At 44.4% G+C, this 24,936-nt stretch overlaps 1 protein-coding gene across 1 annotated transcript in view; it reads left to right on the plus strand.

Moving 5' to 3' along the window:
• Positions 1 to 7,565: 7,565 nt before the first annotated feature.
• METRNL (meteorin like, glial cell differentiation regulator) overlaps positions 7,566 to 24,936 on the plus strand; it is a 28,311-nt gene continuing 10,940 nt past the window's right edge. The window contains exons 1-2 of the mRNA XM_080995556.1: positions 7,566 to 7,895; positions 14,809 to 15,197. Coding sequence (XP_080851682.1) covers positions 7,762 to 7,895; positions 14,809 to 15,197 — 523 coding nt within the window. The 5' untranslated portion in view covers positions 7,566 to 7,761. The remainder of the gene's footprint in view (positions 7,896 to 14,808; positions 15,198 to 24,936) is intronic.

Genomic DNA, 24,936 nt, shown 5'->3' on the forward strand with positions numbered 1-24,936 from the left:
TTACAGATGCCAATCTTACAGATATGAAATCACAGGATGAAATCACCCAATGACATCATTCAAATGGGTCCCTCATTCCTATGCCAAAGGTTCTTTGTGCTGACTCAGTGGCTCTGTCTTTCAGTCATTGGTTTCCTAATGGTCATTGCTGAAGGCATAAAAGATTGATTGATTGAATAAATTTCATCCGAGGATCACAGGGCGGTTTTCAAAAATGTAATGCAATGGCCATTGCTCAGTAGCTCAACTTTTGGCACACGAGGAACAACTTTTTGGCACAGGTGAACTCATTGCTGTGCAAACAGGTTCCCTTGTAACTCAGCAGTAATCTCAAAAGCAGATAGACAAATCCAGATATGGTGGAAGCTCTGGAAACCTGCCCATGACCACAGCATTAAGCTGTTGGGTATCCATTGATTTCAGCCAGCTTAAAACTGTAGAGCCTTCACAAGCCCTTGAACTTTTCTGATGTTCTTCAGATATGCACTTGAAAAGCAAGCATGCAATATCAGTACTATTAAACAAATTTACATGCCACGGTCTCTTATAGCTGCAAAAATATTTCTTCTTCCTTCCTGGTAACTTAGCAACTGTTATAGTGCAAGATTATTTTTCTCCCATTGTTGCACTACTCTGTTTTGGTTAAGTATCACATTTGTTTAGCTGACTGTTGCTTTTGTTTTGTCTAAATCATGCCAAGGGTTTTTGAGAACGCTGTTGTCAATGTAACTTTGTGGTATGTGAGATGGATTTGGTCTTTGGTCTAGAGATCTTCTGCTTTTAGAGCCCCTTGCTGAGTATCTGAAATTATAAGACATTGTTTATCTGCAGTGCTTCTGATCTCCTGCACTGAAGTCCGCAGGTTGCAATGTGCATGCAGGGAGGAGAAGTTGAAGAAAATGAAAAACTAAGCCCGCCAGGAGTACGGACAGCAAGATAAATATATGCCTTGACAGTTGCAAAACTTAAAACTTTTTAAAACAGGAAATAAATGTTTACTAGATGTAAGGCCAAACAATTGCTCATCTTCACTTTATTGCTCGTCTTAACTCATCTGAACATGAGATTCCTGGGGATTTTTTTTATACTTTATTTATTTAAATAACAGTTATTGTCAAAATGAAAACATTTATATAGGGAATTATACAGAACCCACCCCCTAAAATAATGAAACGGAAATTTAGACTAAGTTACTTCTGTTGTCTGATCCTTTCCTTCTGTAAAGTCCCAGGTGCCTGTGTGTCTTCTTGCAAGTTACAGTGGTACCTCGGGTTAAGTACTTAATTTGTTCCGGAGGTCCGTTCTTAACCTGAAACTGTTCTTAACCTGAAGCACCACTTTAGCTAATGGGGCCTCCTGCTGCCACTGTGCCGCCGGAGCACGATTTCTGTTCTCATCCTGAAGCAAAGTTCTTAACCTGAGGTAATATTTATGGGTTAGCGGAGTCTGTAACCTGAAGCGTATGTAACCTGAAGTGTAAGTAACCCGAGGTACCACTGTACAGTAAGATCAAAGCCTCATAGTGCACTCTGGCATGTTTACGCTAAAATCTGATTGCGATCAATAGGACTTCTTTCTAGGATTGCACTGTTATGCTTCTGTTCTTTCCTTGTCATTTTTTGTCTTTATACAGAGATATCATTTCCACCTTTTTGTGATGGGATTGAGAGAAAAGGGAATGCAATTTCTGTGTTAAATTCTGTCCCTACTTCTGTAGCTTGGTATGAATAGAGGCATATTACAGGAGGTCCCGACACAGCCTTTATCAACCCTGGTGTCCTCCAGATGTTTTTGGACTACAACTGCCATCAACCCCAGGCAGCACAACCATACTGGTTGGGGTCAATGGGAGTTGTAGTCCAAAACATCTGGATGGCACTAAATTGGCAAATGCTAGCCTGCCCATAGATTGTGTATATAAACCAGAATTTGCTATTTGCCCCCAAGCCACCCTAATACCCCATGAACAATCAAACTTTCAAACAGGAATGGAATTACACCAGTGAGCAAAGGGGGGGAAACACATGATCAGTTCACCCGCATTAGGACTGCTGTTATGCAATTCACTACGTTTGCAAAAGCACACACCCAACTGCAACATGCAACAATTTATGCTAGGCCGAATGAAAGCAAAAGGTAATTCACAATAGAAAAAATAACCAACATACCACAGAGCAAAGTGTTCATATGAACTAACTTCAAGACCCAACAAATCACAACAATGGGTGATAAAGGACTTGACTGATTATACTAGTCCATGGCCAAAGCTGCTGTGCGTTGCTTTCTCCATTGCATGTCTAAGAAGAATCCTGCTGGATCATCATGTTGTCCATTCCAGAATAATATTTCCAGCCAGTCACATTTAAAAAAATAAAAAATGACAGGATTTGTGTACTGCTTAATCAGAAAAACCTCTTAAGCGATTTGCAATAAAGCAATACAAAATGTTCACAAGAAAATATCAATAAGTACCACATGATTCTGGGAGGACTGCACGCACTGCATGGAAGTAACAGAAAGAATGCAAAAAGAGAAACTTGTTCTCAAAAGCACCAAACACATCAATTTATTACAGTTCAATGCATTTTAGAACCCTGGACTCCTTCTCTCTTTGATTACTATGAAACAGCTGAAGCAGATTGCAACAGACACTAGCAGTCTATCTGGCACCATGGGGAGGACCAGACAGACCGCTGGTGTTTGTGCAATCCTAGTATCTGTCGCTTTAGAGAACATGTCTCTCATTTTGCAGTCTGTTGGGTTCTTTGTGTGTATCTCCTGTTTTACTCTTTCTGTCTTTCTCACCTTGCATGGAACCTTCATTATCCCCCCCCCCCCCGGTGTTTAGTATTCAGAGGTATCATTGCCTCTGAGCATGGAGGTTCTCTTTCCTTCTTGCAGGTAAAATATGTTGATAGATCCCATCTGAAGCTATGGAATTGCATGTGGGGAAGCCACAATAGTGCACATGAAAGCAGAAGTGGGGGAGAGTGTGCATATCTTGTAAGTCTCTCAAATGCAGGTTCACATACTTAAAAAATTGAATGTGAGCACTCAGATACAAACACAGGTTTGGTCATTTTCTTGCTCCTTCATGGCATTAATTTTCAAAAAGTGAGGTGGAGAATGAAAGACCTTTTCCTCAGTCACTTAGTAGGAGAGTACAAATACTACTTAAAGTGTAGGGGGGAGATCTGGAGGAACTCCATGGTATTTGTGGGTCGAATCCCATGTCTTTCAGTAGTCAGTTTTGCCTAGGCATTAAAATCCAGGGCAGGATTTCTCAATTCCAGCAGTAGAGGGTTATTTAGAAAAATGGGTTGGAGAAGGATAAGTTGATTTCTTAGCAGGGCTGTAACTCTATGAAACTTTGTGGCACATCCAATAAAACATATATTGGGGCCCCACTCACTTTAATTTCATTACTGGTTGCAGAGATAAGTCGCTTGGAAATAGGGAATGGATCATTCAGTCAGCTGTAGACATTTTCTGGGAGCCCCTTTGCATAGCTTTTAGATGATCAGGACCTGTTTGTATCATACGTGAAACAATGTTTGTGATAAGCAATCTATCATCGAAGTGGAGTCTGATAATACTGTGGTGAAGCAGAGGCTGGTAAGGAACTACAGAGATAATCTAAGGAGGAACAAGAAAGCCCTGCACATTTCTTTGGGTTCTCTCTTCCTCCAAGTAGTACAGTACATACAGACAGAATCCTGTGGTGAATAAAACATCCCTCTAAGAAAAATTAAGATTCTGAGAATGTAAGTTCTCATTACAGTACATGCCCAAGAAAATAAAGAATTTTGCAATATTTCATCTCCGAATGATGCCTCTTGGTGTTGTTTTAGCCCGGTAATTAGAGGTTTCGGCTACTGCATCATCATTTGATGTAATTACTGTAAACCACACTGAAGCCTTGCAATCAACTGATTCGTTTTTTCAAACAAACAGAAACCCTAATTTGCAAAACAAAATTGACATGGACAAAAATAATAATCCACAAATGGATGGTAATACAGTTGTAAGATTGAAACCTCCTCCGTCATAAGCACTATGGGAACATAACCCCCAAACCAAAATCTGCTAGTGTGTATTTCTCAAGCATTTACAGTACCGCCAGGCTTGTAAATGGTGCACGGGGGGGGGGGGGGTTCCCTTTGCAAAGGAATACCAGCACTGATGAACTACAGTGCAAGAACAGGTTCACACAATTGACTTTCCCCAGTGTGATAATGGACACAGGGTGACAATGACAATCTCTGCTGTGTAGTGGTTTCCAAGTTCCCAGCTACCAGTTCAACAGCATGGGAGCATGTGGTTGAAGGCAACATTTTTTAGATTCTTGGAACTGACCCTCCTCTCAAACAAGAATACATTCACATATATTAACATTTAAAACATAGTTTGGGAAGTATTTTCTGCCTGGGGGCTACCCATTGCTGATTCTGCACAGTGCCAGATTTACGTATAAGCTAAACAAGCTATAGCTTAGGGCCCACTCTCTTGGGACCCCCCAAAATATTGAAAGAAAAAAACCCCATTTACAAAATATAAGATAACCTGAACAGCCTTTGGCCTCCCACCAATATTTTTTTTGAGTATTTCTGAGCATGTACAGGATTCCCCAGTGACTAGTTGTAGTTTCCCACCCAAAAATTAAGAGACAATATTTGCTTCCAGGGTCTCTAGAGGGACTCCTATGTATGATGGCACTCCTATGTATGATCTCACTCTTAAGAAATTAAGCACAATCATCACCTCTCTTTACAGGCAACGTGTGTATGTTTCTGTGTGGATATGAATGAGTGTCTGTGAGAATGCTGGGAGGCCTGCCCTTTTTGCTTTGGCCACATCCACCAGTGGCATGCATTCACCACACCGGAAAGTTAACCAAAAGTGAATGTGCCCCTCAGACTTAGCCTGAAAATGTTTTACGGCCCGTGCTTTACACCAATCCGAAAATACGGTTCAAATGCTGCTTTTTGTTTTAATAAACGCTTATGGTAGTACTGCCACACCACCTGAAAGCATTATGTTGGTACCTGACCATACCTGTTCACTCTTCACCACTCTTCCAATGCCGTGCCGGTTTGCATATACTAATAAATATTTATGTTGCAATGAGGCAGGAATGCTTCCATCAGTATCCATGCGGGCGCCCTATTGGTGCACCTGGAAATGTGTTTAATAACCAGTAAGCACCCTTCCTCCTTGTGCTACACAGCCTTTTTTTGTTATGATCAGGAACTGTTTATGCTCCTCGAAGGTGCAGCCAAACCTGCAAGTGAGCTCATTGCTGAGGCTGCGTAAATCTGACCCGCCCACAACAGTAGCTCAGTTTTAGGGCACATGTGTTGCATGCAAAAGGTCCCAATCCCTTGCAGTTTGAGGCAGGGCTGGGAAAGATTTCTCTCTCAAACCCTGGTGGGTCTCTGCCAGCTTGCATGCACAATGATGAGCTAGATGTATGCCTTCTAGCTCCAGGTCCAGAGATCTCAGGTATTGGGGCTGGGAAAGATCCGAGGACTGGGAGACCCATTGCCCATCAGAATATAAACTTATGTATCTAGATGGATCAACGGACTGGTTCAGTATAAGGCAGCTTCACATGCTCTTTATTTGTTAAAATATGCTCCTGTGGACTGCCACATAAGACACACATTTACTCAGGTAAGCCATACCAACAGAGACACAGCAGCTATGTACCATGCTACAGGTCCAATTATTAGGTGAAGCAGTCTGTAGATTGTGTCACTGTCTCCTTTTAGAAGGATGCTGTCTTTGCTACAAAAACTCATACTCAATGACCACAAAAATCGCGTGCCAGGACTCCAACTCACTTTTTAATACAGTACTTCAAACAAACCTAGGTTGGGACAGGCTAGTGGCCTTTAGGGAGGCTAGGGGATAGAAGAGGGACTAAATTTTAAATAACATATTAGTGGTTATTTATTACATTGAACCAGAGGTTTAGGTAGTCCTAAATAATAAACATAGTCTGAAGCATCCCCCTCTCTCTAACTAGTTTTCTGGGACTGTTGTGCTCAGGTCCTGCTTGCATGCTTCCTATCAGCATCTGGTTGGCCAGGATGAGGACGCAATTCTAGACTAGTTGGGCCAGTGGCCAATGCAGCAGGGTCTTACATTTTGGGGGCTGCACAGAAAGCCCCTCCAATATATAATTAAAGAGAAGGCTCAACATCACAATCACATGCATATCTACTCAGAAGTAAGTCCCATTGATTGCAATGGGTCTCCCGAGTAAGCGGATTCAGGATTGCAGCTCAAATGTAGTCAACGTTCATGCTATACAGTATACAACTAAGCATTCTACTTGCCCTTAATGTGCAGTGAAACCCTATGTATGTTTTTGTTGCTGTTTAGTCGTTTAGTCGTGTCCGACTCTTCGTGACCCCATGGACCAGAGCACGCCAGGCACTCCTGTCTTCCACTGCCTCCCGCAGTTTGGTCAAACTCATGTTGGTAGCTTCGAGAACACTGTCCAACCATCTCGTCCTCTGTTGTCCCCTTCTCCTTGTGCCCTCAATCTTTCCCAACATCAGGGTCTTTTTCAGGGAGTCTTCTCTTCTCATGAGGTGGCCAAAGTATTGGAGCCTCAGCTTCAGGATCTGTCTTTCCAGTGAGCACTCAGGGCTTATTTCCTTAAGAATGGATAGGTTTGATCTTCTTGCAGTCCATGGGACTCTCAAGAGTCTCCTCCACCACCATAATTCAAAAACATCAATTCTTCTGCAATCAGCCTTCTTTATGGTCCAGCTCTCACTTCCATACATCACTACTGGGAAAACCATAGCTTTAACTATACGGAGGTAAATTCATTAAGCTAGATGGGGGCCAACTCCAAAATGAGTGTGTAGCAATCTTTGCCAGCCTGGTGCCTTCCAGATGCTACCTAGGGCTGGTGGAGTTGCAGTCCAATGCATCTCGTTGCTCGGTCCCTGCTCCTGCCAACCTAGCAGTTTGAAAGCACGTCAAGGTGCAAGTAGATAAATAGGTACCGCTCCGGCGGGAAGGTAAACGGCGTTTCCGTGTGCTGCTCTGGTTCGCCAGAAGAGGCTTAGTCATGCTGGCCACATGACCCGGAAGCTGTACGCTGGCTCCCTCGGCCAATAAAGCGAGATGAGCGCTGCAACCCCAGAGTCGGCTACGACTGGACCTAATGGTCAGGGGTCCCTTTACCTTTTACCCAGACCATAATCAAGATAAAATATTGGGGGTGGGCAAGTAAGCCCTGCCTTGCATAATCGATCACTATTTGGTTGGCAATGCCCATTCACCTGGAGCGGGGCAGCCTCCTCAAATATTTTAGGGGGAGTCCCTCGGCCCCTAGGAGTTGGCTTCTACGTATCCGAGCCTCTGACGTGCTCCAAAGAAATCCCTTGACACAAAAAGTACACCCGTCTCTCCTAAGTGCTTCCAAGAGCAGCTCGGCAGTGCAGGGAGGAGCCGAGTCCGCTCCGCGCACACTCCGGTGCGGGTTTTCTCAGCTGACGCTCGAGTGGGTGGTTTCTTGACTTGGCCCGGCTCCCCGCCCCGTGCGAAGCCAGAGCGAGCGCCGGCTTGGAGAGAGCTCTAGTAGGCTGCTGCGCCGAGTGAGTGGCCGGACGGAGGGGATGGGCAGCTCGTGCTAAGGGCTCGATCCGGACCGCCTTCGCCGCTCGCCATGTAGCGCTGGCCGCGGGCGCTCTCCTCTCGCCTGGTCTGGTGGAACTGTTCCCGAGCAGCCCGGCGGGGACCATGCGGAGAGCCCCGGCGCCTGGGCTGCTGCTGCTCCCGCCGCCCTCGCCGCTCCTGCTGCTGCTGGGGCTGCTGGCGCTGGACAGGGGCTGCACGGCGCAGTACTCGAGCGATCTGTGCAGCTGGAAGGGGAGGTAAGAGCTCGCGGGGCGGACGGGGAACCCTCGGCGCCCGGTGGCAACACGGATCAGCCCGGCGCTCCATGTGCGCTGCCAATTGCTGGGTCTTTGTCCGGGCATATCCCCGCACCTAGCCTTTGCTTCCCTGGATGCGCCCCTGCAAGGTTTTTGCACGGCTTGGGATGCGCCCTCCTCCCTCTCTTCTTTCCGCCCAAGCCAATCTTCTTTACTCTCTCGGTGGGCAGTCCTCCGTGCCACCTCCGAGGGGGTCGACGCTCCCTTTAAACCGAGCGCGCACCCTCCGAGAGGCGCTTCTTCTAGGGGCGCAGAAAGGGCGGGCAGATGCTGTCCTTCCATTTCTCTCTGGCCACTTTCATGGGCTCTGCTTTTGGAGCTCTTCCTCACCGCACCCCCTCCCCCCCGCCTCTGTTTTTACGACCATTTCTTCCCTTTTGCTCTTTGAGAGAACCGGGGCTTGGATCCGGCTTCACCGCGGAGCGAATGCTTGCTTCCTCTTGCAACTTCTGCCCTTATGAATGCAGGGAGAGGGGAGGGGGGGTCCCTTAGTTATTCTCCGGGTTTTGTTAAGTAAAGTTTCGCTCCGGGTTGGAGTAACTGGCTGGGGGGGGGGGGGGAGAAGAATTGAAGAGGCGCTTCGTCCCGCGCTGGGCTCACTTGCTCCAGCGGCTCACGGACACATGGATTTGATTGTTGCGAAGGGATAAAAGCAACCTCTCCTCCTCCTCTTCTGCTGTTTGCTCTGATTTATTGGAAGCGGGAAGGGGGGGGGGAGGGAAGGAGGAGGAGAGGGGGGCACTTTGATTAACATTCCAGGAGTGTTCAGGATGAGTATTGCCAAAGCAACGGGCAAAGGCGGGAGTGGGGGGGGGGGGAGCGGGAGGGCCGCTTGGCTTTTCGCAGACAAAGGTAGAGCGTTTCTCTGGACTGACCACGCAGCGACACCGGCCACATCTGTGCAACCCAACACCCGAATAACACACTCTGCACCTCCTCGCCGCTGACCTTCTGCATTCAAGCGTTCACTTCGCTGTAACACAATAGGCTTGTAAGTCGTCCCTTTTAGGAGGCGAGTTGACAGGGTTGGTGCGGATTGTTCGCGCTTGGCGAAGCTGCAACGCGGAGAGAGAGAGAGAGAGAGAGCTTGCTTGCTTCGGTTTTGTTTAAATCCCCTCGGTGGGATTTCGCTGTCTTAACATTCCCGCCCCCGCTTTGGAACGCACCTGATTAGTAGGACAGGTCTCTCCCCCACACTCCCACAAATTCGAACACACTTGATTAATTCAGGGCTGTTGTTGTTTGCTTCTTTGCCATATTGGGTTACTTACCTTAAGATTTTTTTTTTTTTTTACTTTTTTATGGAGGGGGCGAAATCCTAATTTAGAGGCCTGCTTTTTTTTTCCTGGGTGGAGTTAGCTCTCCCTTGGAAATCGTAAAAGTGGTGCGTACTTGTGGGTGTTTTTAACATTTGCCCGAACTTCCTCTGGAGTTCACCTGTTGCTGAACAATACTGATCTCTGAAAAGATACTGGTCTGGTCTCTGTTACAGCTGTGGCATCACGTCACTCCTGTTCCTTCAGATTTAAATCAGCATCGCTGATGGCAGATTCTTACCCAGTGTTCCATGTCTGCCACAGCTATGCTAATCTTTCTGGTTGTGAAATCTTTTAAAACTGCTTGGCTCCAAAAGCTCCTCCCCCCCCTTTAATCTGCTGTAATCATTCTAATGTGTCTTTATGGTTTTCAAAAACCTTTTATAGATCACGACTTTTGAGGGCTAGATTTTCATTCAGAAATGAAACCATGGCTAAATGGAGTGCATTTGTAATCTATATTTGGTTTCTTCGGGACACTTAAAGAACCCTCAAATGGGGTTACCGGTGGAAGACTTTAAAACTAATACATAAATTGGTTGGCTTTGCGTAACAATTTGACTATTTTGGGGAATAGCTAAAGATCAAAGAGGCGGAAATAAGGTTTTCGTTACATTTTTTTCAGCTGATTCCTGTTGTTGTTTGGGGTGTGAGGGAGAATCCAGGCACCTCTGTTTTCTTTTATTGGGGACAGGAATCCAGATGGTAATGAATTATCTTGAGTGTCAAGGATTGTCACATGTACATTGGCATTTTTCTATATTTTTTGCATTATCTAGAAAGATAATAGCTGAAAATAGTGACATGGGCCACTTGCTGGGGGGGGAGGGGAATCGGGTAATTGTAATGGCCAATTGACTCGGGGCATAATTTTAACAGTTTCACAGCCACATTTCCTGACAATGTGGTTTGCTGAAATAGGTAGCTTTTTGAGCAAAACCCACTAATTCTCAGATTGTGATCCTAAATACATCTGCCTGAAACAGAAGCATTTTCTATCAGCATCAGTGTGGTTTACTACAAAAATAAGTTTTAAGAGCCCTCGGGATTCGCTTCGATCGCAGGTCCCTAAACCCAGCCCTAACAACCAACCTGTAAGGTGGGATACTAGTGTTTCCAACCTAGATTGGGGTCCCAGAGAGTGGCATGCTTAAAATTGCCTCATAGAGGCAAAACATTTAAGCCCAAGGACTTCCTGATTTCTACTTGGTCTTTCAGCTACCAGCTCGTTAATATATTGCTATGCTGATGAATGAAGTCTCTCTTCTAAGCTCGTCAATGTTCTGAATGCCAGCCACAGGGAATGTGTGTAGCCAACATGACTCACTTTCCTGTTGTGAGGCTGACCCAGCCATTCTCCTTTTCCCCCCTCCTCACCCCCCCCATCTGTCATTATGTATTTTAGTTTCGTGGAATGACACATTATTGTGGTTGCACAAGCAGAGAACATCTGACGTCTGAAAAATAGGTGGAACTGACCAAAACAGGTGCCTCTGGTCTGAGCCTTTCTGCCTAGGCTGTAGAGTAGTGTGGGGAGGGCTGTAGCTCAGGGCTAGAGCACTTGTCTTGCATGCAAAGGATCTCAAATTCAATCCCTGGCATCTCCAGGTAGCAGTGGGAAAGACACCTGTGTGAAACCCTGCAGACTTGTTTCCCAGTCAGTGTGAATACACTAATAGCCTGACTTGATTTAAGGCAGTTTTTTCTTGGAAGGGTGGGCCTTTAATGGCTGCTAGTTTTGATGCATATATGCCACATCCCAGATCACAGTCTGGGTACCAGCAATGAGAGGTCTGTTGCCCCCGTGTATTCTGCTTAAGGGCTTCCCAGAGGCATGTGGCTGCCCATTTTTGAGAGTCAGGGTACAGGACTAGGCAGGCCTATGGTCTGATCCTCTTCCTATGTGCTTATATAGATCTAAGAATATCACGTGGGTAACAAATTGAGCTTTTGGCCTTCTGGAATGGACAAGGACTGATGCTGCAGCCTATGCACCTCTCTGTTTACAGGAATGGCTGGTGTGCTGTCCATCAAATGCTTTTTGGGACTCCAGTTCCCAGCAGCCTCAGCCTACATGGCCAGTGGTAAGGGATGATGGGAGTTGCAGTCCAGCAACATCTGGCAGGCACCACAACAGCTGCCGTAGTCAATGGTTACTATTTAATGGATAGCTGCTTTGGCATCATGGTTCAACTAGAGGGATGAGTTTGGAAGTTGGAATACCAGGCTCAGAATCCTGCTGCGCTTTGACGTTCGCTGGATAGGCCACAGGCAAGGTTTTACATTTTCAGCTTAACCAGCTTCTACCTCACAGGGTTGTTGTGAGACTTAATAATGCAATCCTTCCCTGCCCAATGTGGTTATCTGACACTGGAAAGGGTTGTTGGTGTGGTAGGCTGTTTTCAGGGAACGGCACCAAGTGGCTTTGCATCCAGCACTCCCTAGAGCAGGGGTAGGCAACCTAAGGCCCGGGGGCTGGATTCGGCCCAATTGCCTTCTAAATCCAGCCCCCGGACGGTCTGGAAATCAGCGTGTTTTTACATGAGTAGAATGTGTCCTTTTATTTAAAATGCATCTCTGGGTTATTTGTGGGGCATAGGAATTCGTTCATTTCCCCCCCTTCAAAATATAGTCCAGCCCACCACATGGTCTGAGGGACGGTGGACCGGCCCACGGCTGAAAAAGGTTGCTGACCCCTGCCCTAGAGATCCCTCTGAGGAGTTCCATTCCTAGGCCCCTCCATTGCGCCAGTCTGGAGCTGGCATAGCACAAAGAAAAGGAAGAGCCATTCAGTGGCCATCCTGGCTGAGTGTGAGCCAAAGGTCTTGGGATGCCTAGCTGCATGTCCAGCTTCTCACTCCTGTCTAGTCCAAGTTAGGATTGCCCTTTAAAATGCTCTTGTGCCGTGAGGTCCTTGATTCAGCTATACAGTATGGTAATATAATCAATACACTGCACCAATTCTTAATTGGTGGATTTTGTAAGCAAGCATATTTTTTTTTTTTAAAAGAAGCAGCTTGAGGCAATTGATTCCTGGGGGAATTGGGGAAATTCCTTCAACCAGGAAGGCTGTGACCAGCCCTAGTAGTCTACTTCCCATCTGTATCTTGTAGTCTGCCCTCATAAGACGTTTGTTATCGCAGAATGTTAGGGCTTTCCCCATATAATCTCCCGTCTGCATTCAGTCTGATTACATTGGAAGAAATAGGTCTCTTTTTGTGTCACCCCAGGCACTGGGAATAGATTGCCCTGTGGCAGCAGATGAGGTTACAGGTACTGCCAACAATTTGTGAAGAGATGTAGTGCATCAGTACCTATACTGTGGTGGCCAATCTCCATAGTTAAAGATCACAAAAGTCCTAAGATGTTTAAATCAAAAATGCCAGACCTACTTTTTTACTTTATTTCTCTCTACCCCAAGATCTCTGTTTCCATTTTTATTTGGCCAGAAAACAATAGAAGTTAAAATAAATGCATTGTTGTCCTGTCAGGCCTCTTACATATTAGATATTTAATTTCATGTTTCATACCTTTTGGTAATGAATCTTCTGACCACCCCATGCAAAAGATGTACTTTCATCCTGACCAACTCTAGTGAGTGGCAGCTTTAACTAGGTCATGAGTCTTTAGCCAAGGAAATCTATGTGTTTCTTGAAATTGCATTCAGTGTTCTACATTCCATTAGGAACTTGGCACGTTACCCCTAACTGCTTGTTCTTCCCCATTTTGCCTTACCCCATTTGCGGCTTGTGAGATATAATTGGCCCCAGTGAAAACTTCTACAGTGCACCCACTTTCAACTTTCAGTAGCAAGGAAAGCTTGCAGACATCTCATGCATAAATCCATTGTCCCAATGTCAAGCTTGCGTACTGTGGAAACTTCAAAGCGAAACTCCCATTTTCTTCTCCGATGACTTATATCTTCCTTTCTAGATAACTTTACCCCCGCTGAAGAATGATCACATTTTGGAGCAGGAATAGTATTTTGCTCATTTGATGTTGATAACGCAAACTGCTTTTAGGGGGAAATACAGCAACTTCTTTGCTTGATGCAACCACAGTAAAGTCATTACTAAAATGTAGATTATCTGAGGTTTGATGGGTTGCAGAGCCCAGTTAGCATGCTGTCAACTGCTTTGCCCTTGAGAATGCCAGATGTGCTTGGGTTAAAGGAGTGGGACTTTCATGTATGTTGGATATTTGAACCGAACACTGTAGCCAGTGGCTCCCCTGGCATGACTGTAGCCACACAACATCCCTATGAGTGAGACTGTGACTTCATTTTTGTAAATGTGGGTGATAAGGGCACAACTGGTCAAAATCAGTCAGTTCCTCCTTTTGAGAAGAGGGGTTTGAATCTAGCTCAGTGTAACAATCTGCCCACCACCAGACCACACTGTGGCAAAGAACACTCTTTGCATCTCATGTCCCAGCTGAGTGATGCAGATCTCAAATATATCAAGTGTTTCTTTGTGTTGGCGGGCAAAAGCACAGAGGTCAAGAACCAGCTCCTTCTCCCACAAGCATCTATGCTCTTGATGTGGCTTTCAGGATTATTCAGCATGTGTTTGTAGACAGTATTATGATGATGATGATTAGAATTTGACTTTTTTGGAGCTTCCTCATGTAACCTCTGAACAGAATGTTATACTGACATTCCCAATAATGTCAGCCACTTCGCTCTTAAATGGAAACCATATGTTGGGCTGTGTGCTGCTTCCTATTCCCTCTCCTCCTTCCCAGTAATATCTCCCACAACTAATTTTAAACGCCGGTTGAGCTTAAATATGTATCCTCTTCTCCCCCCCTCCCCCCCGCTCTTGCATAGCAGCAAAGTCATTTGACTCCTGGGGTTTAACATCACTTATAGTCTCTCAATTGTTTCATCTGCTTTCACAAGTTGCTACACTCCAGCTCCTACGAGCTCCAGCCAGCATGGCCAATGGTCAGAGATGATGGGGTTTGGAGTTCAATAACATCTGGTGGGAACCAAAATTTGGGGAAGGCTGATTTACATAAACATGGGGAGATTTGGGTGGCTGGTGTGAATGCGGTGGAGGACTGAACAAACCTCATTGTTACCTGTTATCCACAGCTTTTGTGAGCGAGTTGCCTTGTCACTCAACGTCTATTATAAATGTTAGTAATTTGAACCTCCCAAAGATGTTGCATGGCCCCAGATAATGGAAATTATTATTGCAACCAAAGGGTAGCCAATGTGTGGTGTCCTATATATGTTGTTAGACTCCCAATTCCCATCAGCCCCAGCCAAGCATGGTCAGTGTTCAGGGATGATGGGAGTTGTAGTCTGTGACATCTGAAGGGTATCATGTTGGCTACCCTTGTTGCAACTTTTTCAGATAAGCACCAGAGTTGAATTCATACCTGAAAGCCTTTTCAAAATTCATGGCCTTGCCGTGTTCCGCAGCCGCTATTTAAATCCCCACAACTTATTTATCTGAGCATATACAGTATTCTCTTGAAATAAATGGAGGCGCTCTTACAGTAAACTATCCATCTTTCCTTTCCTCCCCCAGTGGACTAACACACGAGTCTCACAAAAAAGATGTTGAACAGGTCTACCTCCGCTGCGCCGAAGGATCCATAGACTGGATGTATCCCACAGGAGCGCTGATAGTGAACCTGCGACCCAGTATTGTATCTTCCTCTTCCAAGCATTGGACTGTCTGCATAAAGCCCTTCAAGGACTCCGCAGGAGCAAATATTTATTTGGAAAAAACTGGAGAACTGAAACTGCTGGTCCAAGATGGGGATCACAGCCCCGCCCGAGTGCATTGCTTCAGCTTTGAACAAGGCGGACTCTTTGTCGAGGCCACCCCTCAGCAGGACATTAGCAGGAAGATCACAGGCTTCCAGTATGAACTGATAAACAAGGGGACGGCATCCGATTTGCACATGGTTTCTGGTAAGTTGCGAGACGATCCATTGCAGTTGCACTGTCCTGGTTTTGAATGCTCAGTGTCTGCCAAAGTGAATGTGAAAATAGTACACTGGGGGGGTCTACAGTCCATCAGTTGTCTGGTTACACAAAGTAGCTAGAAAGAAAGTTGTACTCTTCAGAAATGGTTATGGTGAAGAGGAGCTCCTTCTAGGAAGAAAAATGTTAAGAAATAAACAGATATTTCTTACCTTTCTAACAGGTCAGTGTTATGCAACTTTGCTTGTTGCTCCTGAAATGAACAACCTGTATTCTGTGTGTGTGTGTGTGTGTGTGTGTGTGTGTGTGTGTATATATATATATATATATATATATATATATATATATATATTTACCTCAAGGTACCAAGTCACAAACCCCTGCTCTTTTTTTTAAAAAAATATTATTGCTTTCTCTCTACCCCACACCTTGCGTACAGGTATGAATTGTGAGACAGGCCCCAAATCAAAATGATAACATAAATGACTGAAAAGAGAGGTCATGAATTGTAAACTTGGAGCTACTTTGCACATGATAGACTTCCCAGTAGGAAAGTGCATGTACCTCATTGGGGGAATCACATGAGCCTGTTGTCCTGCATGTACAGTGGTTCAGTGGCAAGTGATTCAGCCAATTGTTGCTGGACAAAGACTTCCTTCCTCATTCCACTCCTATTGTTCTGCTTCTGTTCCTCCTATTCCTTGACCTAATTACTCTTTTGTTGCAAAGGAGTGGTTCTTCTCCTGGGGCAAGGCCTGCCTTATCACATCTTATAATCTCCTCAATCTCAGTGAAGATGTACAGTTGATATGACACATCTTGCCATGTGGTGTAATTTAGCGGTGCCTCTGTGCCTTTAGCCCAAACAGGCCTTAGGGACCTACTACTTAGGTTTTCAGCCAGATATTTGTATGGTGGTAGTGCTGCTGTTGTGACCCACCATAGAGCAGGCCATGGCCCAGTACTGAGTTCTGACCCACCACTTTTGCACTAACATGTAAAAAAAACCCATTTCTTTCAAACGTTTGTATCTTCATGTGTTTTATTCCCTCCATCCTCAAAACTGCATTGAATAAAGAATGCATGGAATGGCCTAAAGAATATGCACTGAGTTATTAACAGCATCCTAGGGGGCACAGATACCTTTTGTATCAAACAGGGAAAGGCCAGGGCGCTGTTGGGTACCGCCACCAGTTTTCAGACAAATTCATGACTGGGCAGTTTTTCAGGCACCTGGGTTGGGCTGGTTGTGGTCTTCAGAGCTGAAATTTCACATCATATTAGGTCAGTTGCTATCCTTTGATTCTGAGGAGACACGATACAAATGCTTTGTGGCTACTGAAGCACCACTTAATAACCTGCATTTCAAAGTCACAACACACACAACTTTTGAGTCCAGCTCCTACTTGTGCTTCAGGCATTCTTTTTGGGGTTTTTTTTGTCTTTTTGAGTGGAAATTTTCGGTTCTGCAAAGTAATGTTGGCTGTCTTTCAATTCAAAATGTGTAGAATGCAGACATCTGTTTTTTTGGGTGACCTTGCACGTGTAACTCTACTTTGGCTGCAACAGCTGCTGCAATTCTCCGCAGCAGCTGATAGGTGGCGCATTTGGCATTGCAACTGACTATTGGATATTTTGCTCTCAATTATGTTTTTCTTTTTGCTTTCTGAGATATTTTAAAGTTGGATATTTTGGAATCTTAAATTATTTCTAGAGACTACATTGCAACAAAATCTGTTGCAGTGCATTCCTGCTTCTGTGCAGTATTAAGTCCCACTTAATTTATTGGGACTTGAGGTATAAGATAGTAACTTTAGCATATGATTGCCCATATTCTAGCAAACCACCTGCTGATTATTTCTGTAGATTCAGCTATAAATTTATAAGCCCTTTTGCACTCACTTAGTTCTTCCCCACTTAAACTAGGGAGAAATGAACCACACTCCATTGTTTAGTGTTGCATCTGAGCCAGGGACCATGGTTTATTCTACTCCAGACAAACCATAATGATAAGCCAAGAACAAGCTTCAGTTCCAATGTAATGCTAAGCCAGGGATGGTGGTTTTTCCCCCCCAAATGTGAGCAGGAGGAATAAAGCAAGTGTGATCACCTCGGCTCATGGGAGGTAAGCCTTGGTTCGTGGTTTACTGTGGTACACAAAGGCTGTCTCATGTTTGTTAGCTAGGACCCATCAGTTAAATTCTAGTGAAAATTCTTCTTTTTTTTACACCACATTTTCAACACATTCTTATGCATTTCAGGTACAAATCCCACTGAGTTCAGTGGAACTTGCTTCCAGGGATCATGTGTAGTATTGCTGCATTTGCCTTCCTTACTGACTAATGGGAGGCGGTAGAGTTCAAGAAAGGTGTGAATTGATCCTAGCTTGAGAGATAATAGTTTTGAAGGGCTAAAAGAAGGCAGCTGTGAAGTTTATGCTTAATGAGGTTTCACATAAGTTGAACTTATTTCCCCCTCCCTGCAGTCATGTACTCTCATCAGCTAAATGACTACTTGCCTCTCTTCCTGCACCCTTATGATATTACTGAACCCTGCCCTTAATTTTTTTTCTGCTCCTTTTCCTAACCTAGCTGTCATCAAAGCACCCGAGTCATCATATTAATACTTTAATGACCCGTTGTGCCCCCAGAATTATGACATTGCAGAGTGCATCAGCACATAAGCAGTGTTTGGCAGAGTGCCATGGTTTTAATTAGTAGATCCAGCATTTTATTAGTTTACACTCCTCCATTCTCAATCTGGGCTTTGCAAATAATGCCATGAAAACTAGACTTCCCCAAGCAAGCTTCTTGGAGCAGGGAACAAACACTGTGTTGTAAACCATGTTCTGTTGGTTTAGCCATATTCCTATGGTACATACCCATTTATGTTCTGTGTTTTTTGGGAGTTTCATTCAAAGACATGCTATACAGTGGACTTGGTTGTCATTTGATGTTAAATCCCAGGGTGTAGGATTGGCAGAAGCCATGGCAGGTGATCTCCATTGTGTATGCACTTGACTTGAGTTCCCTCCACTCCATAAGTGAGTTTGAAACATTTTGTGAATGAGCAAAGATTGGGAATTACCTTTTTAATGGATAGCAACATGTGAGTTGTGTCTGCTGCTAATTTCAGCAGCTGAAAGTGAATGACTGGTCCACTGATGTATGCTGACCTAAGGCTGGAGTTATGTAAATAGGAAGGAGTAATTAGGCAGCATTTCTATACATGTGGCAAAAAGAGTGTGTCTGATGCTCATGCCACCCCCTCCTGTAAGCACAAAACCACAAAGTTCACATTGGACTGTGGCGCTGAAAGTGAACTATATAACATCATCCAGGAGGTACTGGTTTCACACACAGTGCTAAACCATGGCTTAGTGCTATGAGCAAGCCCTACGCAGCAGCTTAATTCTGACTTGCTATGGTCTATGAAGGCACAGGCTATGTCTTGGTGCTATGTGCAAACCTAGCACCCTTTCCCAACCGTGACATGCTTAACACCTGCACCATCACCACCAGGTGCTCACTAAACTACCAAAGCACAAGAGCAGGCAAAGAACAAGCCATCATCTGTGGGACAAATTGTTAACACGTTCTTTTTTTAAAAAAATAACAAACAAACAAACAAACTATGGCTTAGCCTTATGTGTGAACCAGGCCACTGTGTGATGTGTAGGATCTAAGGGCAGAGCTACACGTTACAAAGAACTTGCATTTTGTCTCTGTAACATCTTTTTGCCTGCTTTCCTTGCATCAGTATGCTACACATTTTCATGCTCTCATCTTTGGCAACCAGTGATGTATTTTTTGTGTGTGGGGGGGGGCATAATGATGAATCAGGACATGGGGTAATTTGCAATAGAAATTCAACATGGGGCTTCTGAGTGTGTGTGAGAGAACAGCTACTTCTCCTAAGAAGAGGACAAAGTAGTGAGTAACTTTCTTTGAAATCTTCTGAGATCAGCTTGAAAGCTATATAGCCAGTGGCACTACCAACTGAGAGGAAAACTAATAAAATTAGAGACAGCCCCCTCCCTCCCTTTCCACTCTGTCTCACTCTCTCATATAAATCTGGAATGGGAACTTTACTAAAGCACTTGAGAATAAACAAAGAAGGTTTGGGGCTGAGGCTCGCTCAAAGGTAACCACTATATGCGTACACAAAAATACAGTGCTGCCTCAAATCTTTCTTTTTTTTTTTTTTTAATGAAAGGAAGGAAAGTTGGGGTCCCTCACTGAGCTTGAATAATCTTTCTTTGCAGCTGTTCATCTAGGATTCCAATCCCCTTACTCATGTTGAAAAGCACTTTACTCCATGAGAGTTTGCTCTGTATATTCAAAGTGCTTTTTAAACTCCAAGCTCCTTAGTTTTCACTGGAAAACTGCTTCCCTGTGCCTTAGCCAAGATCTGCAAACTTAATTTACTGGAATTCAGAAATATAAGCCCCTGTTACCTTCAGGGGTTGTTCTGCATTAGGCCAAGTCAAACTTTAACAAACATTTCCTCTATCTTGATGGGATCTTCTACTTGTAAGGCAGGTCTGCCGGTTTATGGGTTTGCTATATTTTAATGTCCGGTAGCGAGTTGAAAACATTTATAAATGCCCACATTGAAATGCCGCTCAAGTTAAGTGAGAACAGTAACCAGCTTATTTTCCAAAGGTTAATGTTTGAGGAATATAGCTCTTGAAAAGCCTTTTCTCTGGTATGAGGCAAAAGTGTGGGTGGGTGGGAAACAGAGATGAAGGATGGATGTGTACAGGTGACACACACACACCTCAACAGTTGCACATGATGACATTTGGGACAGATTCTGGAAGCAGGTGAGGAATGTTACAGAATGCCTGATAAGATACAGAAATTAGGAAGCTGCCTTATATACAGTCGGGCCACTGCCCAAGTAGCTCAGCATTGGCCACACTGACTGTAGCAGCTCTCCATGGTTTCAGACCAGGGTTTTCGCCATCTCTGGGGATGTCATGGACTGAACCGGAGACCTTCTGAATGCAACACGCTCTGCTGAGCTATAGCTCTTATCCAAGGACATGCATTGATTTGAATTCAGGGTCTCTCTTGACCCTGTGATCCACACCAATGTATGGTTGCAGGAGAACCACGGTTTCCTGACTGTAAAAATGGTTAACCCTGGTGGAGACGTAACCATGGGTTAATATGCAGAACAGAATGAACAGAGGAATTTGCTTGTGGGGGGAGGGGGTGGTGGAGAGCACACAGCCTGATTCCAAGGTATGAACCATGGTCAGTGGAACAGCATAAACGCATCTATGTGAGCTTAGTATCTCTCGTGTTCCAAATATAGCACCAAAACCAAGAAAAGCACGGGGGACTGTGTAAGCTTTGAAAATTTCCCTCCCCTCTCATCATGTGGAAAGGTTCTTTGGGGTAGAATGTATGGTCTGAGTAGGCCTAAGGTGGCAATAAAGTCACTTCTACGCCTTGCAATCCTGTCAATTAATAAAAGCTTATTCCCACCCCCCACCTTTCCTCTCAGACACGGCTTCTCTTTCAAATGTCAAGTAGGCATTCGACTGAACCTTGTTTAATGATTCACCCCCACCTACCCTGTTCTTTTGGGCTTAAATTTTGTTGGCAGGAGAGGAAAGGGCGGAAGGATGTGTGAGCAAAAGAGCTGTAGCTTATTTGAGGCTGCACAGGCCCCTGGAACCTGCTTTGCAGAGTTTTGCCTGCCAAAAGGCTCATAATGACCTTTTCACAAAAAAGCTACGTTTTCAGAGCCAAAGCAAGGTTACACCCAAAAGCAGTGGCTGGGAGGAGAGAGAGAGAGAGAGAGAGAGAGAAAGAAAGAAAAAGAGAGAGAAGGAGAGAGAGAGAAGGAGAGAGAGAGAGGAGCCCTCCCACCCTAACAGTGACGCATCCCATTCTGGAGAGGCCAAACAGGTCATTTAAAATTAATAAATGAGCACTTTTTTTTCTTTGTCTAATCCTTCAGACATACATGCATTTTAAAAAAGGTCAGCAGGTTCTGCGGGTACTCGGAGTAATATGATGCAGATTACTGGAAACATAAGCCTGTATTCTCATTTTTAGAAGCCCGGTCAATTTTTAGCCAGCTAACATCATATTTGCATCTTGTAGTGTCCTTAAAAAAAACACAAAAAACCAAAACTGATTAGGTGAGACATGTACAGGTACTTGTCTAAATACTACAGCCTTTACCAGCCTAGTATCCTGCATAGGTTTTGAACAGTTCCCAAGAATATATCTGCATGGGGTTTAGGTGCTGGGCATCTCCTGTTGATGTCAGGGCACCTGCCTGTATTCAGAATTTAGTATTTGGATCTCATCTCCCTGAAGCTCTGAGATTGTTTCTGGATGAAAGCCCACTGAGTAAGGCTGATTCATGCTTGTGGTTACCCTGAGCAGCAGTATGGCTTGCTACCAAGTTTCACCTGCGGGATGAATAATGCAACAATTCACAGGCAACTGGCATTACAACACCCTCCCACCCCCACCCCCAAAAAACCACCCTGAAACTTCAAGCCACCTTAATGAGGAGCAAATGAACTCTGAAGCGCCTCGCTGGATTTCTCAAAAGTGTGGTCACTTTTGCTGATGTGGTTTTAATAGGAGGCAGAGAAAATATGAGGCTGCTGTCCTATAGGAAGGCATGAGCTTTGCAGAGTTTAATGGCACTTGGGTCTGAGTACTCACATATAGGATCAAACTGTTGAAGAAACAGGTTCCTAGCATTTGATGGCAGAAATTAGTTTAAATGTGTGCCTTCTTGAATTCAAGGAGCACCAAGCAGAACTACCAGAGGGTGGGACTTCTGTGCTCTCCATGGCTCTTCATCCCATTCCAGGGCTTTAGCAGAAACAGAATAAATGTGGCACGATAAGGATATTTTATTTAGGTTGCAGAATTTGGATTACCTTGCATCAGAATTTGGGGTTTTTTGGGCAAAGTGTACACAAAAGGCAGGTCCCCCAGAGTGAGTTGATGTGGCAGTCTGAAATGATTACATAAGGCAAATCTTTGGGTTCAGGGGTGACTTCTCTGAAGTTTTGCTGTAATTCAAGAAACAACATTTTTATTATTATTTGAGATTAAAAGAAGGAAGGGCTAGATCTCTCTCTCTCTCTCTCTCTCTCTCTCTCTCTCTCTCTCTCTCTGTGTGTGTGTGTGTGTGTGGCGAAAGCCTATTTTGTGGTAGTTCACATTCATTTCAGTGAGACTTGGCCCAGGAGAACAGCTTTGTGGACTGCATTTTCCCTTTTAGTCAGCAGCCGCTGTGGCACGTTCCACACTTCAGCTAAAGCCTTGTCTGCGTATGCAATTCCAGATGTTGCTATAATTTTGCCCAACATTCCGTGAAAAAAGTCTGAAATGAACCAAAATCCATGCCTCCTCCTCCACACTTCCAGCCTCTCTCAGAAACTGCTCATAAAAGATTGCTTAGGTTATTTTGAAAGGCTTCCTTAAACTTTGATCTTCTTTCACTAACTTGCTTTCCAAGTTTAACTTTAACCAGCTCCTAGTCATTTAATTCAATTCCACTCCAATCTGGATTCCATATGGGGCTGAGACACTTTCCTGGCAGGGCTCCAGCTTGGGTTAATATATACCAGGGCTTAGTTTTATTGTCCTGATACCAGAGGGCAAGGGAAAGTTATTTTTGTGCTCAGCAAAATAACAGATAAGAACTTACAAGTATAAAAGGGCAGGAAACTTGTGGTGTGCCCACAAGCCGCCCCCCTCCTTCTAACTAAATGGAACAAGATAATTCTAAGATCTTCCCTTTTCTCCATAGCAAACAGGACATACAATGCAGAGTATAGAAGATCCAAATTTCTGAAAGAGCGATTGGTTGAGCCAGGGAGTGATGGTTTGGGACCAGGTTTTGGTGCGTTCACAGCGCTATCAGTAAAGATGATCTTTCAATGACTTCTGATGTCAGGGCAAGCTCTAGTTTCCTATTACTTCTAAACTGGCTGAACTGTACCCTTCTTCTGTGATGGAGGTTTGGGGGCATGTCTTGCCCCCAGACCTCTCAACCAGGTTGCATTTAGCAGCATGGTCCAAAGGGAGGTCTGTAATCCTGCACAGAGTATTTGATTGCAGGGAAGTTTTGGGAACCTTTGTATATGCTCCCTCTGTCATGGATGGGAAAGGCAGGGCTGATGTGCACATGGTGACTTGTTTAGAGCCACAAAGCCGAGACAGGTTTTTGGTTTGAACCCATGCCTCCCTGGCCCAAGGTTTGCCTTCCTGCTTTTCCACATTACACAAAGCATTTTCCCTTAGGAAGGGGCAAAAGAAACTAAAGCGGTCCATTCTTTAGGACACAGACCAAGCCCTGCTGCACATGGGGTTCCGGACTTGAATTTTCTAAAAAAGGAAAACAGGTTAACCTGTAAATACGTTTAATGAAATACCATAGTCCCAGCGGGCAAAGTCAGTCGAAGGATGCAGGGATTGTTTTATATGGTGAACGTTCAAAATGAGATGAATTGTTGTTTTTCTTAGCTTTTTTTACCTTTTTATGACAATAAGCCACAAGCCTTAACAGGAATGAAAGAGAATTTGAGATTAATAACTTTGTCAAATCCAAAAGAACCATTGAGAGCGCTTAAGCCTTGTGAATATATTATGTTTTCTTCAGTCCCCAGTTGTGGTGGCAAACCCCAGGATCCCCACAGTGAAACCTTAAGCTTTCCTCAGGTGTATGTTGCTCTGGTTTTTAGTCGACTTGTGCCAGAGACCCGCAGACACTGAACCCGTTCACCCATTAAATCTTACATTTGAGTGTGCTGATATCAAGCTTCTGTATGACTCTGGTCTAACACAATTACTTCTCCATTGAAATAGTGAACTTGTTGAAGTGTTAGGGCAGGGTTGGTGCACTTTTGTGATAGGAGGCAAAGGGGCATTTCACAGAAACAGCGAGAGAACCCGGGACTTCTGGGTCACATCAAGAATGGTGTCGGTGGGATGTCCATTTTCTCAGTGTGGTGACATGAGAGAGACCATCTTCTTAAGTAACATGGTGCTCCTCAAATGTTGCTGGACTATAATTCCTATCATCCATGATGGTTGGTCATGCTGGCTGGGCATGATAGGAGCTGGAGTGGTTTGTTTGGGGAGAAGCACTTCAGATTTTTGTAGCACTAGAACTATTCAGGAAGCATCTCCCCCCTCCCCATTTTTGCATACTAGAGCTTCGTTTTGTTTTGGAGTTGTGGCTTTTTGGCCCTTGAGTGCACCCTACCTAAAACAATTCCCAGCTGTTCATAGTTTTCCCCACCATCTAACATTTCCATTCCAGTCAGATTTGATCATAATTGTTGTCAACCTTGGAGAAAATTGGACTCTCTGAACCCACATATAATTACAGAAGAGCCACTAGTGTTGGAACAGATTTCCTTCCATAATGAATATAATCAAACTCTGACCACTGGTACTCAAACAGCTGCCAATAGTTGAGCAACCAGTTTGCCCTTGTCTCGATTTTGGATTGAAATAGTCGCTACGTGTTGATTTAAATGGGCGTACGTTTATGATCGTGCATCCAGCAATGGAAGCATACATTGCTTTGATTTTTAATGAGGTTAGTACATATGTACCTAGGTGCAGGATCTCTACCTTTACTTTCTGAATGTGAACGATAGAACTTTGGAACCACTTACGATTCCTCATTATAAGTTTCCAGTGTGTCTATTCCTCCCTGACATTCCCTATAATTT

This window comes from Podarcis pityusensis (genome assembly GCF_964106645.2).
Source record: "Podarcis pityusensis genome assembly, chromosome: 2".
In the NCBI taxonomy this organism is placed as follows: domain Eukaryota; kingdom Metazoa; phylum Chordata; class Lepidosauria; order Squamata; family Lacertidae; genus Podarcis; species Podarcis pityusensis.